At 45.2% G+C, this 18,051-nt stretch overlaps 1 protein-coding gene and 1 long non-coding RNA gene across 16 annotated transcripts in view; one reads left to right on the top strand and one right to left on the bottom strand.

Annotated features, from left to right (window-relative positions):
- Positions 1–14,674, bottom strand: part of LOC106022832 — a 32,896-nt gene extending 18,222 nt beyond the window's left edge. The window contains exons 1-4 of one of the 15 annotated variants that reach the window (XR_005873564.1): positions 14,364–14,674; positions 12,950–13,036; positions 9,293–9,473; positions 9,087–9,201 (exon numbers count right to left, since the gene is read on the bottom strand). This is a non-coding gene — a long non-coding RNA (uncharacterized LOC106022832). The other 14 variants (XR_005873560.1, XR_005873568.1, XR_005873563.1 and 11 more) reach the window with 14 other exon arrangements.
- Positions 14,675–14,888: 214 nt separating this feature from the next.
- On the top strand, positions 14,889–16,454 carry Pcbp1 (poly(rC) binding protein 1). The gene has a single exon (XM_005071106.4). The coding sequence runs from the start codon at positions 15,035–15,037 to the stop codon at positions 16,103–16,105; it is 1,071 nt and encodes a 356-aa protein (XP_005071163.1). The 5' UTR covers positions 14,889–15,034; the 3' UTR covers positions 16,106–16,454.
- Positions 16,455–18,051: the final 1,597 nt, after the last annotated feature.

Raw genomic sequence — 18,051 nt, 5'->3', positions numbered from 1 at the left:
AATAGAGGGATTGCTTAAACAGAGCAAATCTCTACTCCAGGAGCTGGGGAAATGGTTCTGTGGTTCAGAGCTACTGTGTATGCATGAGGATCTGAATTCAGATCCCAGTCTCTATAGCACAAGCTTGGCCCGGTCTGATGCAGACCTGTAAACTCAGTAATCTGAGGGGAAAAGATCAGAAGGAAGATCACTGATGCTAGCTAGCTGCCATCCTAGCCAAAATGAGCGCCAGGCTCAGGAAAAGACCTTGTCTCAAAGAAATAAGGCAGAAAATGATAAAGAAGAAAAATCTAAGCCCTTTTCTGGCCCGTGTACACATGTGCACAGGAACACATATTCCATACACACATGCACAAACATCACATACACCACACATGCACTCATACCCCTCCCACTCCATCTCATAGGTATGCATGGGTATGTACACACACACAGAGAGAGAGAGAGAGAGAGAGAGAGAGAGAGAGAGAGAGAGAGAGAGAGAGAGAGAGAGAGAGAGAGAAAATCTACTCCATAAAAAGCAGTATACTAGAATCTCTTTTTGGTTTTTTGAGACGGGGTTTCTCTGTGGCTTTGGAGGCTGTCCTGGAACTAGCTCTTGTAGACCAGGCTGGTCTTGAACTCATAGAGATCCACCTGCCTCTGCCTCCCGAATGCTGGGACTAAAGGCGTGCACCACCACCCGGCCTTAGAATCTTTTTAATTAAAAAAAAAAATCTTTATTATTGTTAGCCAGGTAGACATATGGAGGCACACATAATCCTAGCATTCAGAAAGCGAAAGCAAAAAGATGGAGCCTTCAAAACAGCCCAGGTTATACAACACCCTGTTTTGAAAAATATAAAGCCACTGATAGTTCAGAAGGTAAAGGCATTTGCTGCCAAGGCCAACAACCTGAGTTTCATCTCTAGGACCCACAAGGTGAGGGACATTATTGATTCCCACAAGTTGTGCTCTGACCTCCACAAGTATTGTGGCACCATATGAAATATGGCACATTTGCACGTGCACACACATGTAAAATAAAAGTCTTAAAAGAAAACACAGTAAACTAGGCATGGTGGTACAAGCCTCTTGGAAGGTTGATACAGAAGGAACAAGAGTTCATAGGCATCTAGCAAGCTCAATGCCAACCTATAGGAGAGCTGTATGAGAGCCAGTCAGTCTCAAAACAAAACCTCTTATTACAAGTTATAATAAAAAGCCTTTTATTACTCTCATAAGAAAATATACTTAAGCCAGGTGATGATGGGGCACGCCTTTAATCCCAGCACTCAGGAGGCAGAGGTAGGCGGATCTCTGTGAGTTCCAGACCAGCCTGGTCTACAAGAGTTAGTTCCAGGACAGCCTTCAAAGCCACAGAGAAACCCTGTCTCAAAAAAAAAAAAAAAAAAAAAAAAAAAAAAAAAGAAAGAAAGAAAGAAAGAAAGAAAGAAAATATACTTATACTTAACAATTTTTCCAAAACAAGGCAGAGATATATATTTTCTAAACATAATTTCTACTCCCGCCCTCTTTTTATTATCGTGTTCTCAAAACTGATAGATTCATCATTTAATCCTCACAAGAAGAGGGGTCTCATTTGCCATTATTTATATTTGAAAGACATAGAGACTGACATCAAAGAGACTCAAGACTACAACAGCAAATGAGTGAGTGTCTATGACTACTAGACAAGAATGTTTAGACCTGAGGAGAGGCCAAGATGGAGGAGACAGCAGTGTCAGAAGGGGCTCAAGATGAGTTAGGGTTGTTGGCACACTGCTGTTCTCTAGTTACATTCAAGGCTGAGACAGGAAGATCACTTTATACTCATCAGTTTGAGACCCATCTAGACAATAGAGTAAGATCCTGAATCCAAAAGAAAAAGAGGGTGGCCAACTGTGGTAGTGCACACCTTTAATCCCAGCACTCAGGAGGCAGAGGCAGGTGGATCTCTGTGAGTTCAAAACCGGCCTGGTCTACAATAGCTAGTTCCAGGACAGCCTCCAAAGTCACAGAGAAACCCTGTCTCAAAAAAACTAAAAAAAAAAAAAAAAGTCATAATAGGGGGAACGAGAGGATAACAGAATATAAGTGACATAAAAGGAGATAAGGACCGCTTAGAAAGTCCTGGGAAAAGATACCAACAGGGTTAGGCAACAGAAAAAACAGAAAAATAACTTCCCATCTATAATCCCAGTACTAGAAAACAGAATCAAAAAGATAAAGTTTGAGGCCAGCCTTGTCTACATATAGAGCAAGTCCCTGTCTCAGAATAAATAAATGAATGAATGAAAAGAAAGAATGAAGGTGATTAATAAAGGAATTGGGACAGGAAGACCATAGTGCGTACAGTGAGTACAAAATCAGCCTGTGCTACAGTGAATGCATATCTCAAAAAATAACAATTAAAGTTGGCATGATAGGCTAGGCTGTGGTGACGCACACCTTTTTGTTTTTTCAAGACAGGGTTTCTCTGTATTACTTTGAGGGTTGTTTTGCAACTCGCTTTGTAGACTAGGCTGCCCTCAAATTCACAGAGATCCACCTGCCTCTGCCTCCCCGAGTGCTGGAATTAAAGGCATGTGCTACCACTGTGTGGCAGGAGACATCCCTCTTACTGCTGATACAGTCTGTGAAATTCTTCTTACATTTATTTTACTTTTTTATATATATGAGTGTTTTGCCTGCATGTATGTCTATACACCACACTTATGTAATGCCAGTGGAAACCAGAAGAGGGCTTTAGAGCTCCTGTAACTGGAGTTACAGACCATTAGCTGCCATGTAGCTGCTGGGAAGCCAACCCAAGTTCTCTGGGTAAATAGTCAGTGCCCTTAACTAGTGAGCCATCTCTCTAGCCCTGGAGACAACACATTTTAACAATCAATAATGTTGAACAAAAGCTTTGTCTGGTTGAAGTAACTGTCTCTGAAAACAAGTCTCTGACAGCATCTTATTTGTGTGCTCAGTGGGTGGTGGGATCAGAGAAATGACCTAGTGAAACATATTTATGTTGTTCTGAATAAAGTAGCAATTTCTCTTGAATTCTTTTCCCTCCTTTCTAACTCAAATGTCCTCACCAATTATACAAAGCCCTAAGTTTACACATACATTCTTCCTTCAAAACAAAACCTGAGAGATGACTCAGTGATTAACAGCACTTGCTCTTGCAAAGGACTCTGGTTCAAACCCATATGGTAGTTCACAACCTTCTGTAATTCCAGTTCTAGATGAAAATCCCTCTTCTAATACTTTGGCACTGGACACATATGGTACACACCCTTACATGCAGGCAATGACCCATTTACTTAGAAAACAAGGAACAAGCCGAGCGATGGTGGGGCACGCCTCTAATTCCAGCACTTGGGAGGCAGAGGCAGGCAGATCTCTGTAAGTTCAAGGCCAGCCTGGTCTACAAGAGCTAGTTCCAGAACAGCATCCAAAGCCACAGAGAAACTGTCTCGAAAACCCAAAAAAGAAAACGAGGAACAAACCAAAACTCAAACCAACAACCATAAATTCCAGCACTCAAAGGCTAAGATAGAAGGACTAAGAATTCAAGATTATTATAGGCTATATAGCATGTTCCAGGTCAGCATGCACTACACAGTAAGACCAGTCTATACAATGTTATGGAGTAGAATATTTGTTTATATTTGTTTGTGTTGCAGAATAATTGTTTAGCTACATAAAGACCTGTTTCATTTTTTATGCTACATTTGTTTAACTATGTAAAGGTGTGTTACTTTTGTTTATGCTGCATTTTTTAGCTAGGTAAAGATATGTTGCTGTTTCACCTTGCCTACTTAAGGCACCTGATTAGTCTAATAAAGAGCTGAACAGCCAATAGCTAGGCAGAGGAGGAATAGGCAGGGCTGAGAGAAAAGGGGAACCAGCCAACATCCAATCAGCCAGCCAGCCAGGAGTAGCCAGACACGAAGAGGCAGGAAAGTAGGACACACAGAATGAAAGGTAAAAAGGCCCAAAGCAAAACACAGATGAAAAGAAACAGGTTAAATTAAGTAATAAGGCAGGGCATTGGTGGCACACGCCTTTAATCCCAGCACTCGGGAGGCAGAGGCAGGCGGATCTCTGTGAGTTCGAGGCCAGCCTGGTCTACAGAGTGAGTTCCAGGACAGCCTCCAAAACAATACAGAGAAACCCTGTCTCGGGGGGGAAAAAAAGTAGTAAGAGGTAGTGAGACAAGCATAAGATAAGGCCAAGTATTCATAACTAATAATAAGTCTCTGTGTCATGATGTGGGGCTAGTGGTCCAAGAAAGCCTGCTATAGTACAACACAATGACTATAGTCTGAACCATACAGTGAGGTGATCCTGCACTATACAGTCTCAAAATTTATGTCTCAAAATTTCATAAAGCAAGCCCAGCATGGTAGCACACACCTTCAATTCTAGCACTCTGGAGACAAAGCCAGGTAGATCTTTGTGAGCTCAAGGTCATTCGGAAATGCAGAGAAACCCTGCTTCAAAAACAAAAGATTCCAATGTCTGTCTTCTTACTAAGTACTGCTCTAAAATAAGCACTTTCTCTTTCTGCACTCTGGCAAGGGTAGTTCAAATGTCAATAACCCAGGGCTAGGGATATGATTCAGTGATCAAAGTGCTTACTAGAATGCACAAGCCCTGAACTGCATCCCAGAAACACATAAACTAAGTGTGGTGGCATATGCATGTAATCCTAGCACTCAGGAAGTAAAGGAGAATCAGGAATTCAAGGTAATCCTTCATTACACAGTCTGAAGCCAGCTTGGGGCTGAAGATCTTGGCAATAAATAAATAAATAAACAAACAAATAAATAAATAAATAAACAAATAAATAAATAAATAAATAAATGGGATTGGCCGTTCCTGGCTCCAAATAAATAAATAAGTAAAATAAACCATGCTTCTGAAAAAGCACAAAAGCAAAGCAATCATTAAAAATTAGGTAACATGCCGGGCAGTGGTGGCGCACGCCTTTAATCCCAGCACTCGGGAGGCAGAGGCAGGCGGATCTCTGGGAGTTCGAGGCCAGCCTGGTCTACAGAGCGAGTTCCAGGACAGCCTCCAAAACAATACAGAGAAACCCTGTCTCGAAAAAGCAATAAATAAATAAATAAATAAATAAATAAATAAATAAATAAAATTAGGTAACATAGAGCCAGGTGGTGGTGGCACAAGCCTTTTAAACCCAGCACTCAGGAGGCAGAGGCAGATGGATCTCTGTAAGTTCAAGGCCAGCCTGGTCTACAGAACGAGTTCCAAGACAGTCTCCATCCAAAACAATACAAAGAAACCCTGTCTCAAAAAACAAACAAACAAACAAAAACTATAATAAATAAATCCTAAAAAAAAATTAGGCAATACATCGGGGCATTGGTGGATCACACCTAATCCTTGCACAAGAGAGGCGGAGACAGATGGATCTCTGTGAATTCAAGGTCAGCCTGTTTGTTCTACAGAGTGAGTCCCAGGACACCCAGGGTCACTAAACAGAAAAAGCCTATATCCAAAAGAAAAAAAATTAGGTAAGACAAACACCACCCATTCCTTCCAGAAATGGCTGGCTTCAGAATGACTGTGTTCTTTTTTTTTTTTTTTTTTTGGTTTTTTTCAAGACAGGGTTTCTCTGTGGCTTTGGAGGCTGTCCCGGAACTCTCTCTGTAGACCAGGCTGGCCTCGAACTCACAGAGATCCTCCTGCCTCTGCCTCCCGAGTGCTGGGATTAAAGGCGTGCGCCACCAACGCCCGGCATGACTGTGTTCTCTATGCGTTTGTACTCTTAACCAGAATCTCCTTCCCTGACACCCACTTCACCTTTGATACTCTGAATGTCATCTTTCTTTCTCAGACTCATTCCAAAGCTAAATTAAAAGACCTTCACTACATTCCTACTGTACCCTCTGCTACTTTATATCCTAAGACTTAATGCTTGTCTATTTCCTCCCCTGAACCATAAATAGTTTGGAAAGCAAAGACAAAAATCTCATTTTTTTTGAGGGTGTATGACAGAGGGATAGGGGGGTGGTTGGTTTGAGAAAAAGTCTTACATCAACACGTAGCACTCACCTCAGTTTCTCATTGAAATTATAGGGGTGCACCACCACCACCACCACCTGGCTTCACTCCTCAGATTTCAGTGTGTAGGATATATCAAGCTCTTAGTGATTATATACTGACTGGATATGATGACTTTTATGATAAAATACCTTCTGTGACTTTTTTTCCTTGTTTTTCTGAGACAGGATTTCACACTGTAGCCTAGACTAGCCTCAAACTCTTCATCCTCCTGCCTCTCTCTCCCCAGTGCTAGGAATACAGATATAAAATTCCATTCCCAGCTCTCTTCTGAGACTTTTGTAATATATTTTCCCTGATAAACCAATTGAATTCAGGATAGTATTAAAATTATTGGCATGGAGATGGAAACCTATCTCCAGATGATAGCAAAAATTTAAAAAAAAATCCCCCACCTTTTAAAGGGAATAGAGAATTGGTTGCTAGAGAGGTGGCTCAGTGGTTAGGAGCATTGGCTGCTCTTTCAGAGGACCGAGGTTCCCAGTATCTATATGGTAGCTCACAACCATCTCTAACTACAATTCAGGTGATTGGTGCCCTCTTCTGGTCTCCATTGGCAACAGACATATGTATAGTACATAGACATACACGTAGGCAAAAATATCCAAACATATAAAAATTAATTTTTTAATCTTTTGAGACAGGGTTTCTGTAGCCCTGGTTGTCTTGGAACTAACTCCACAAATCAGGCTAAACTTAAACTCAAAGATCTGCCTACCTCTGCTTCCTGAGTGCCAGGATTAAAGATGTGTACTATCACAGTCACACAGTCGGCCCTAATAAAAAAAAAAAATTAACCCAGGAGTTGTCATGCCAGCTCCTGTCTTTGGTGCCCACACTTACTGACTAGAAGACTGACAGACTCCCATATAGTAATATACATTATTATAAAAGAAGATCCAACACCTTCTGGCGGCACTGTACACACATGGTATGTATACAACAGATAAGCAGGCATATACATATACACACAAAAAGTAATAATAATAAAATTTTTTCAATTTTTTAGGGACTACAGAGATGGCTCAGTGGTTAATAGTGTATATATTATACCACTTATTAATAGAAAATACATGGGCAATCATGTTTTCTTCTTCTTGCCTTATTTGAGCATTTTCCTTCCCTTCTCTTCCTTATTTTCTATGTTTTGTACGTACATTGTGTCTGAATCTTTCCCTTTAAGTTCCCTCACACACCTATCCACATGCCTTACTATTTGGTTATACTGTGAGCATCATTTTATCTAATAGGGAGAGCTTAGGCCAAGAATGTTACTGTATTTCCTGATAACTTCTGCATGACAATAACATCTTTCTTGTGTCTATCAGGGAATCAGCAAATATGTCCTAAGAGAAGACATATTTCTCTTGCCAACAGGACAAACTACTACATTCTGCAAAATAGATAGGACATGTTTCTAGACTGTACTTTCTCAGTTTATATTTTCTTTATTTGGGGGTTGGGTGGGAGTTGAAAGGATCAAACCCAGGGCCATGGCACATCAGGCAGGGGCTCCACCACTGAGCTATATGACCCAGCCCTACTATAATTATTTTATTCATGTTATCTGTATGTGCAAATACCACATGCATAAGTGCCCAGTTGCCTGAGGAGGCCAGAAATGGGTATCAGATCCCCTAGAGGTGGAATTACAGGCAGTTGTAAGACGCCCATGGGTGATAGGGCAGTCAGCAAGTATGATTAACTGCTGAGTCGTCTCTTCAGACCTTAATAATTTTTATTTTACTTTTTGGCCAGATGTAGTAGCACACATCTTTAATTCCAGCACTCCATAGGCAGAAAGGTAGGCAGATCTCTTAGTTCAAGGACAGCCTGATCTGCACAATATGACCCTCTCTGAAAAAATACAAAAAAAGAAGCTAGAGAAAGGGCTCAGGGAATAAGAGCACTTTCTGCTCTTACAGAGGACCAGAGTTCAGTTCCCAGCACCCACAATATGCAGCTCACAGACTCTAGTAACTCTAGTTCCAGGAAACCCAATACCATCTGGCTTTGGCAGGCACTGAACATGTGCAGTATGCACACAGGCATTCATATACACACAAAAATATAAAATTTTTCAACTTTTTTAGGGACTATAGAGATGGCTCAGTGGTTAATAGTATATATTATTCTTCCAGAATACCTGAGTTCAAGCCCAGAACTCATATCAATGAGTACATAACTGCCTATAACTTTGGCTTCCAGGGATCCAATAACTTACTTTGGCCTCTGTGAGCACTACACTCGTGTACAAACTAACAGGTATACAGAATCAAAACCAAAAAAAAAAGTCTTTTTAGGAGTAATTTTATTTTAACTGTGTGTAGACAGGTATGTATATATGAATGTTATTTTTTTTTAAGTAAAATACAGGATAGAGAAATGGCTCCATGGTTAAAAACACTTTTGCTCTATCACAGGACCAGAGTTTAGATCCCAGTACCCACCCTGAAAGGCTCATAAAAGACTGTTATCTCCAGATCCAGAAGATATGACACCCTGTTTAGTCTCTTCTACAGGTACTGGAACAAACGCGAGCATGCGAGTGCACACACACGTTAATTATTTTGGCATGGGGGAGGATTTGAGACAGGGTTTTCCTGTATAGCCTTGACTGTCCTTTTACTCACTCTGTAAGTCAGATGGGAAGTCTTCTGAGTTTACAGTGATACTTTCTACTGTCAAAATCATAGCCACAGACATAAACAAAAAGGAACAATCTACAACCAGGAGCCCAGAAGCTTACTTCAAGTCCTCAAAAGCTGTCTAATCTTCAGCAAGTCTTTTCCCACCTACAGATAGCTCTTCTTTGAAGTGCACATTTAATAACATTTGAATAGCAAGGTTGTCTGTGATATTAATAATGTAGAATCACTGTGAAAGGGTTTATGCAGCATGTCAAGATAAGCTAAGAGGAAAAAAAAAATCATCCTCTGAATGGAGCATAAAAATCCTGTGGGTCAACTTACAAAGTCTAGGCCTAACTCATTTTCCCAAACTCATTAAGCCCCTTAACCAACCTGTGATCACTTGAATTCGAGAAGAATCATGGGTGAGAAATAGGGAACTTTCCAGTTCATTTTTCTATTGTCTCAGTAGCTTCATAGGTGGTGTCTCAGAACATGGAATGTGAGTCTAAAGGGAATAAAGAATTTGCTCGATGTTAGGTATAAATTCCCCCTTTCCCAAAAGGTTAAACAAGCAAGGTCATCAAACAGTACCATACCAGGAAAATCAGAAAAGAGCTTGGAGGTTAGTTGGCCTTTTGTTTTATAGATGAGAGCACTTAAGCCCAGACAGCTGGGTTATACAAGTCTCACAGCTAGTGGGTTCCAGAGTTGGACACAGATCTGGGGAAATCAACATCCTCTTCTGGCCTCAGCAGGCACTTCACAAACAGGGTGCATCTACATACATGTAGGCAAAAAAAAGATGAAATTAGCCTGGTGGTGGTGGTGGTGGTGGTGGTGGTGGTGGTGGTGGTGGTGGTGGTGGTGGTGGTGGTGGTAGCAGCAGCAGCAGTGGAGGCAGCGGCGGCGGTGCACGCCTTAGTCCCAGCATTTGGGAGGCAGGGGCAAGCAGATCTGTGAGTTTGAAGCCAGCCTGGTCTACAGAGTTAGTTCCAGGAGAGAAACCCAGTGTGTGTGGGGGGGGTTGGGGGGACGGGGGACGACAACAAACAAACCAAAAATAAATAAGCAAACAAACAGACAGAGGAAATACTTCCTGATTTAGAAATATATTTATAGCCAGGCAGTAGTGGAGCATGCCTTTAATCCCAGCACTCAGGAGGCAGAAGCAGGCAGATCTCTGTGAGTTCGAGACCAGCCTGGTCTACAAAAACTAGTTCAAGGACAGCCTCCAAAGCCACAGAGAAACCCTGTTTCAAAATATAAAAATAAAAAATTAAAGAAATATATTTATAAACATATACAATTAATTCATGTATAAAATACATACAAATGTACAAGTAAAAAATTTAACCAAATCAGGCTTTTTATCCTGAGTCTACCTATTTTAAGTCTTTTCTGCCTCAGTGGTCTTAATATATATTGGGTTTGTTTTGTTTTTTTCAAGACAGGGTTTTTCTGTGTAGCCCTGGCTGTTCTGGAATTCACTCTCTATACCAGGCTGGCCTCAAATTCATAGATCCAACTGCCTCTGCCTCCCCAGTGCTGAAACTAAAGGCATGCACCACCACCGCCCAGCTCTTTTTATAAATTTTTATTTTATGTATATGGGTATTTTTGTCTGAATGTACACCTGTGTGTCATTTGCATGCCTGGTTCCTCTAGACACCAGAAGAGTGGGTGTCAGATCCCCTAGAATTAGAGCTAACAAACTAAGCCACCACATGAGTTCAGAAATTGAACACAGGGACCCTGGAAGAGGAACTCTTAACTGTTAAGCCATGTCTCCACCCTGAGCTAATAGCTTTAAAATTGACAAATTCAGAACCAGAATTTTCTCAATTAAGACACTCCCTCATTATATTTAATTTCATCCTTTTGTTACACAATTTTGGTTTGTTTGTTTTGAGACAGAGCCATGACTGTCCTGGAACTCAGTATGTAAGCCAGGAAGGCCTCACACTCAGAGATCCTCCTGCCTCTGCCTCCAGAGTGCTGAGATTAAAGGTGTAGACCACCCAGCCTGCCTCTATTGCCTGACTTGTGTTTATTAATATTTTAAATACCTTTAATCTACTCTGCCACCATTCAAGAAGAGACAACCAGTAAAATCCATTTGTAGTTTAGGGGTTCAACATATAGCTTCTGAACTCAAATGGCCTACACTGAATTGCTTTACTTCTGTAAAATGGAAATATTACCACTCTCTCCAAGTTCTGTGAGATTAAACATGTGCATCTGTCATAACCTACTTATGAACTTATAATTACTTTAGTTATTACTCTTGTTTCCTTTGTATATAAAGAAACAAGCAGAAATTTCCAGTATATTCCAAGTAGTGACATTTTGTAATAGTTTTCTTATATATGTGTGTACATGTGTGAGTGGTATAAATTTCTTTAACAGGCGGTGGTGGCACATGCCTTTAATCCCAGTGCTCAGCGAGGCAGAGGCAGACAGAGCTCTGAGTTCAAGGCCAGCACAGACTATAGAGTAAATCCCAAGACAGTCAGAGCTACACAGAGAAACCCTGTGTCAAAAAAACAAAAAGAAAAGAAATTTATTTTTTTTCAACGCTTTCCTTTTCAAAATGTGAGATGCATTGAATAATGCTGTTACGAGCATTATTGGGTGCTTTAATAATGCCTAGCACATAATCCATGCTATCTATTATTGCTGATATTGTGTACCTATAAAGCTGTTAGCACAATTAAGTAAAATAATGTTAACCCAGAATGTCTGACACATCATCTCAATGTAAATCCAAACACAAAGCCCTTCCCTCTCTGATGTCCACGCAGTCAAAGGCACTTAGGTGCATGTTTGTTGCTTGGCATACTACCTGTTACACTGAAGAGTCCACAGATTATGATTTATCTAACACTCTACCATACTCTTGTCAATATGTGCAGAAAATGAAGGATTGGAGCCAGGCAAAATAGCATTTTATCTGTTAAGGTATTGGGATGGGGAAACCAGAAACCACCAGAGGAATAACCGAGTAAAGGGAGTCAGTCATACAGAAAACTGCTTGCTCCCCTGAAGCCAGGCAGATGAAGATGTACCACAGAGGAGGCCAGACTAACAGATACTTGACCCTTTGGACAAGACTGAATCACTTCCACTTCCAGAGGCTTCTTAAACAATGTCTGAGACTAAACAAGTGTCACTAACGTTAGGATAAAGCTTGAGTGGGGCACCATGGCAGGCAAGGGTAAAGGGAGGGGGAGGTTGCCCTGCCCCACTACAGACAAGACAAACAGAGCTTAGTGATAAATTTTATTAGAAAGGGAAGGGGATGGGGAGGAAAGAGAAAAGAGGCAAGGAGACACAGAGAGAAGACAGAAGAGGGAGACAGGAAATGTCCTATCTGCCCCATGGGAACTTCAGGTGGGGGTCTTTGTTTTAAAGGGGTCCTTTGCACCAGACTATGCAATCATGGAACCCTGGGCTGACCAGGTACTGCCTGAGTGCATTCTGCCAGGTAACAGGGGCAGGCCATCACTAACACCAGAAAAAAACTGGAAGGCACTAAACATACAAGAAGGGCTAACGATACAGCAATCCAGGCAGTAGTGGCCTAAGACTCCCAGCACTTGGGAGGCAGAGGTAGGAGGATCTCTGTGAGTTCTAGGTCAGCCTGGTCTACAGAGGTAGTTCCAGGACATCCAGGACTACACAAAGAAACCCTGTCTTCAAAAACCAAAATGCTCACCAGCAGTAGTGGCACAGGCCTTTAATCCCAGCACTGGAAGGCAGAGTTTCAGATCTCTGACTTCAAGGTCACCCTGGTCTACAAGAGCAAGCTCCAGGACAGACAGGACTATCCTATCTGGAAAAACAAACAAACAAACAAAACAAAAACAAGCTTATCTAATGTACCAAAAATAGCATTTAAATTTTTTTTTCTTTTTGAAACAAGGTCTAGCTATGTAGTCGTGACTGGTCTTAAACTCTCAGAAATCCACCTGTTTCTGACTCCCCAGTGCTAGTATTAAAGTTGTTTGTTATCATGTCCTGCAACGCTTAAATTCTATAATCCTGTCAGGGGTAGCATATGCCTATAATTCCATTATCTAAAAGGATGAGGCAGGAGGATCCTGAGTTCAGGGTGAGCTGGGCTACATAGTGATTTTGCACTGAGAAACACAGAGCTGAAGCTGTGGGGTTTGGCAAGTTTAAGACCCTATGTTTGATCTCCACTCTGCAAAAAAATACTCTGATTTAAATAAAAATCTGCAACAGGTGCTCACCAGTAAGGAGATCTGAAGGGTATGGAGTCCATCCGCCATATCGAGTGACCTTGAATCAGTCACTCATCTCTCTGAGTTTGTCTTACTCTGTTGGGGGAAAAAAAGAAAGAGAAATAAATGCCCACTCCGTGTCAGGTGAGTGTGATTTAAAAAAAAAAAGTAGTGAAATGTTTAGAATGGAATCTGAATTGATCCACAACCACCATCCGTTCCTCTTGACTACAAAAGTAGACATAACTGCGAACTTGCGGGTCACTGGACAGTGGAATAGTCACTGGTATTCTAATAGCTTCTTAGCTATAAAATCTTTAATCACTTAACACCGCAACCTGTTCAAGGTCTAGAAAAGCAGGTTTCTAGATGCTTGGGTGCTTGGCTAGGTGCTGCACGCACGCGCGCGCACGCGCGCACACACACACACACACACACACACACACCTGCCAGTCGCTATTCAATTAAAAAAAAAATCAATGTTAGGCCTGCGTTTTAGTTATTCACGTGCCCGACAAGGGAGGTGGAGGGCGTATATTTCTGCCAACAAACTCCGAAGTGGCCTGCCCATTTCCTGCTGAAGGGACCTGGGGAAGGATTGAGAATCATCAGACACGCGTTCTAGAGCTTTCGGACCCACCCCAATTTCTCGTCGGCGACACGTGTCGCCATTTTGTTAGGAAACATGGCTGCCAGCCCTCCCCACTGTGGGGATAGAAGGGGGCGGAAGAGCGCCAGATTAGTCCTGTCTCTGAGGTATTAAACACGCTCACACGACCTCCTCTAGTCTGGCTATACCCCTGGAGCCGGGAGAAGGCAAAGAAAACCATTGGACTCGCTCTCCAGCGTCTCGATGGCCATTTCCTGGCGTGAGGAACTCGGTCAGGAAGACCTCCCAAGATGGCGGCCGCGCCGCCTCCAGAGAGCGTGGCCCAGGAGCCGCGCGAGCTAGCGCGGACGTGCGGGGCCACGCCGGCCGCCTCTCAAGGCGCATCCCTGCTCTCGGGGCTAACGCGGCTGCCGCGGGAGAGACAGCACAAGGGCAGGAGGTGGGGCTTCTGAGGGCTTCACTGACACACACCGACAAAATGCAAACAAAGCATTATGTAAATGGACGCCATTCTCCTGGCGGCCCGCGTTCACCACACAACCCCAAACCCCCACAGCGGCCGCCCGCCCGAGCGGCGCATGCTGGGGTGGGCGAGCCCCAAGTCTCTCTGCGCACCGGACGCAGCCACCGGACTGAGGCCAAGGTGGGGGTTGGTAAGAGGCGCCCGGACGCCGGGGACGAAGGGGCCCCACGTGCCCACCAGAGCGCGTGCACGCCCGCCTGGCCGCGCCTCGCCCGGCCGCCCCTCCCCCCCCCGGAAGACGCCGTGGGCCTCACCCGCCCCCCCCGTTCCCGCGCATGCGCCCTGTCCACCTCGCGCGCACGTTTTAAACCCGCGGCTTCCCCAGCTACCGCCTGCAGTGGCTTCCGCGGATGCCTGTATCGCTCCGCGCTCGAGCCCTCCGGCGGAGAGGACCAGTGGTGTCTGTCTCCGTCACAAAACAGTAACTTCCCCAGCCCCCTGCCGGAGCCGCTAGAGTTAATAAAACACGTGCTCCCTCTCAAGCCCTGCCGGATCCCCAGGTTCGCGCTCGCGGTGCGTTTCCTCGCCTCCCGCTGAGCCACAGGGCTACTTTTCTCAAGTACCGCGCGCGCGCTGGCGCAGTCTTGTGACCTAAAAAAGCCGGTCCTCTTTTTTTTTTTTTTTCTAGGGGTCCTGCGCGGCAAGCACTTCCGGGGTCAGAGGGTACGCGGGGTTGAAAGCGGGCTTCCCGCCCCGCCCAGACCGCCGAGGCTGCCGCCGGAGTCGCCACCGCCGCGCCCTCGCCCACCCGCCCGTCCGCCGTTCCCGGCCCCGCTCGCCCCCGCCGCTGCCGCCGCTCGCCTTGCGACGCCGCCGCGGCCTCCCTCCCGCGCCCGCCCGCTCCCGCGGCCCCCGCTCGCCTCGCGCCGGCAGTTCGGGCCTACTCCTCCCCTCCCCCGCCAGCCGCCCAGGACTTGACCACGTAACGAGCCCAACTCCCGAACGCCGCCCGCCGCTCGCCATGGACGCCGGTGTGACTGAAAGCGGACTCAACGTGACTCTCACCATTCGGCTGCTGATGCACGGAAAGGAAGTAGGCAGCATCATCGGGAAGAAAGGGGAGTCGGTGAAGAGGATCCGCGAGGAGAGCGGCGCGCGGATCAACATCTCGGAGGGGAACTGCCCGGAGAGAATCATCACGCTGACCGGGCCCACCAATGCCATCTTTAAGGCCTTCGCCATGATCATCGACAAGCTGGAGGAAGATATCAACAGCTCCATGACCAACAGTACGGCGGCCAGCAGGCCCCCGGTCACCCTTCGGCTGGTGGTGCCCGCCACCCAGTGCGGCTCTCTGATCGGCAAGGGCGGCTGCAAGATCAAGGAGATCCGCGAGAGCACGGGGGCCCAGGTCCAGGTGGCGGGGGATATGCTGCCCAACTCGACCGAGCGGGCCATCACTATCGCCGGCGTGCCGCAGTCGGTCACCGAGTGTGTCAAGCAGATCTGCCTGGTCATGCTGGAGACGCTCTCCCAGTCTCCGCAAGCGAGAGTCATGACCATCCCGTACCAGCCCATGCCGGCCAGCTCGCCAGTCATCTGCGCGGGCGGCCAAGATCGCTGCAGCGACGCGGCGGGCTACCCCCACGCCACCCACGACCTGGAGGGACCACCTCTAGACGCCTACTCGATTCAAGGACAACACACCATTTCTCCGCTCGATCTGGCCAAGCTGAACCAGGTGGCAAGACAACAGTCTCACTTTGCCATGATGCACGGCGGGACGGGATTCGCCGGAATTGACTCCAGCTCTCCAGAGGTGAAAGGCTATTGGGCAAGTTTGGATGCATCTACTCAAACCACCCATGAACTCACCATTCCAAATAACTTAATCGGCTGCATAATCGGGCGCCAAGGCGCCAACATCAATGAGATCCGCCAGATGTCCGGGGCCCAGATCAAAATTGCCAACCCAGTGGAAGGCTCTTCTGGAAGGCAGGTCACTATCACTGGCTCGGCTGCCAGTATTAGCCTGGCCCAGTATCTAATCAATGCCAGGCTTTCCTCTGAGAAGGGCATGGGGTGCAGCTAGAACAGTGTAGGTTCGCTCGTAACCCCCTTCTGCTGTTTTCCCATGATCCAACTGTGTAATTTCTGGTCAGTGATTCCAGGTTTTAAATAATTTGTAAGTGTTCAGTTTCTACACTTTATCATCTGCTAAGAATTTAAAATGAAAATCACATTCTCTGTTCAGCTGTTAATGCTGGGATCCATATTTAGTTTTATAAGCTTTTCCCTGTTTTTAGTTTTGTTTGGGTTTTTTGGCTCATGGATTTTATTTCTGTTTGTCGATAAGCAATGTAAGAGTGGAATGTTAATAAATTTCAGTTTAGTTCTGTAATGTCAAGAATTTAAGAATTAAAAAGTGGATTGGTTAAAAATGCTTCGTATTTGAAAAAGCTGGGAATTACTATCTTAAACTCTTTTGTTGGTTCTTTTCTTCTCCCCTTCTCTTCCCCTTTAAGTATGGGGTTCGTGGAGGCCAGAGGAATAAGGGTGGGCCGCTCTTGTTACCCTTTGCAAGCTTTCCTTGCCTTATCGGCAAGATTCCATTCCCTCTGCTCCAACAAAGAAATGGCAGGTTGGGCCTGCTTTGGGATGTTTACAAAGACGGGGTCTCTTCCTGGGAGTGACATGTCTCCAACTAAGTTTCAGAGAGAGGCCTCTGCCCATTTCTCTGGTAGAAAATACAGGGTTTTCTCAGGTGGAAAAATTGCACATTCAGTAGGACAGGATGAATGGAGAGCATCCTGTCTAGCCAGTGGTTCCCCTGCCCCCATCCCGCAGGGAAAACTTAGAACAATAAAATATTCTGGGGAAGGGTTGTGGGGGTGGGCAGGGCCTAGGAGGAATGGGGAAAGCAGGGTGGGAAGGGAGGGCCACAGCTGCAGGGGGGGTTGGAGGGTCTTGGGTCAAGTCTGGGATGACACCAGCAGGACCACGTGGGGAGCATGCACCTGTGGCAAGGAGCCTGTCAGTGTTACACCTGTCAAGTAAGGGGGCCAGAAACAAAAGGGCATTTTTCTGATTTTCCTCAGCTGTGTGTAAAGTTGAGCTAATTGTCGCAGGAAATAATCCTGCCTAAGTGGGACCAGGAATGTAGACCAGGGTGTTAAAATGCAGATTCCCAAATCCCACTACACAGAAAACTGCATCTGTAACACCCATTAAAAGATCTCTGAAGAGTTCGTCTTCAGATTAAGATCAGCTGTGGCAAAGGGTTAGTCACCAAGACCCTATCGGCTGAGTCCAGGCTGGACACCGGCAACACTAGACACAACAGGAAGACAGTTAAGGTGCCTGAGTGGGCAGTTCGAAACCAAGCAAAGGAACCCTGTGGGAGGGGTCATCCACGATAAATGCTTGTTGAAGCTTCTCTGCTGGGCACCATGGCCTGGGCCTGGTTAGTCCCTGTAGATGAAACTTACATGCATTGCTCTGGGAGATGCTGAAGGAGTCCAGGTTATAGAGGAGAGTTAGGTTCTGCCACTTGTGGCTTGAGCAAAGCATTGAAAGTTGAAGGCGTTAAAAGAACACACTCCCTGAGCTTGGGACAAAACAGTTTTAGAACACAATAAACTAGATGGCAGATGGCCTATTTCTGGGAGTAGGGATTGCCTAGCTTACAAGGGCAGAGAAGGCCTGATTAAAAGATAAGGACAAAACTATGTATACTAGCCAGGTGGGTGTCTAACTTTAATCCCAGCACGTAGGAGGCAGTGGCAAGGAAAACTCCAGGCCAGCCAGGGCTACATGGAGGCCTTGTGTCAGGAGGGAAAAAAAAGTGCCATGTGGTGGTGGCACACACATTTAACTCCAGTACTCTGAAGTTTGAGGCTAGCCTGGTCTATATACAGTGACTTCCAGGACAGCCAGGGCTACACAGAAAAACTGTCTTGAAAAGCCAGAAAAAGGGAAAAATGATGTGTACTAAACTTGGCTGAGTTGACCAGGGGGGCATGGGGCCAATGAGGACCT

The sequence above is a fragment of the Mesocricetus auratus genome, unplaced genomic scaffold (assembly GCF_017639785.1).
Source record: "Mesocricetus auratus isolate SY011 unplaced genomic scaffold, BCM_Maur_2.0 Super-Scaffold_100676, whole genome shotgun sequence".
Classification (NCBI taxonomy): domain Eukaryota; kingdom Metazoa; phylum Chordata; class Mammalia; order Rodentia; family Cricetidae; genus Mesocricetus; species Mesocricetus auratus.
Note: the sequence above shows the minus strand (reverse complement) of the source record. Positions and strands in the feature narration are given on the sequence as shown.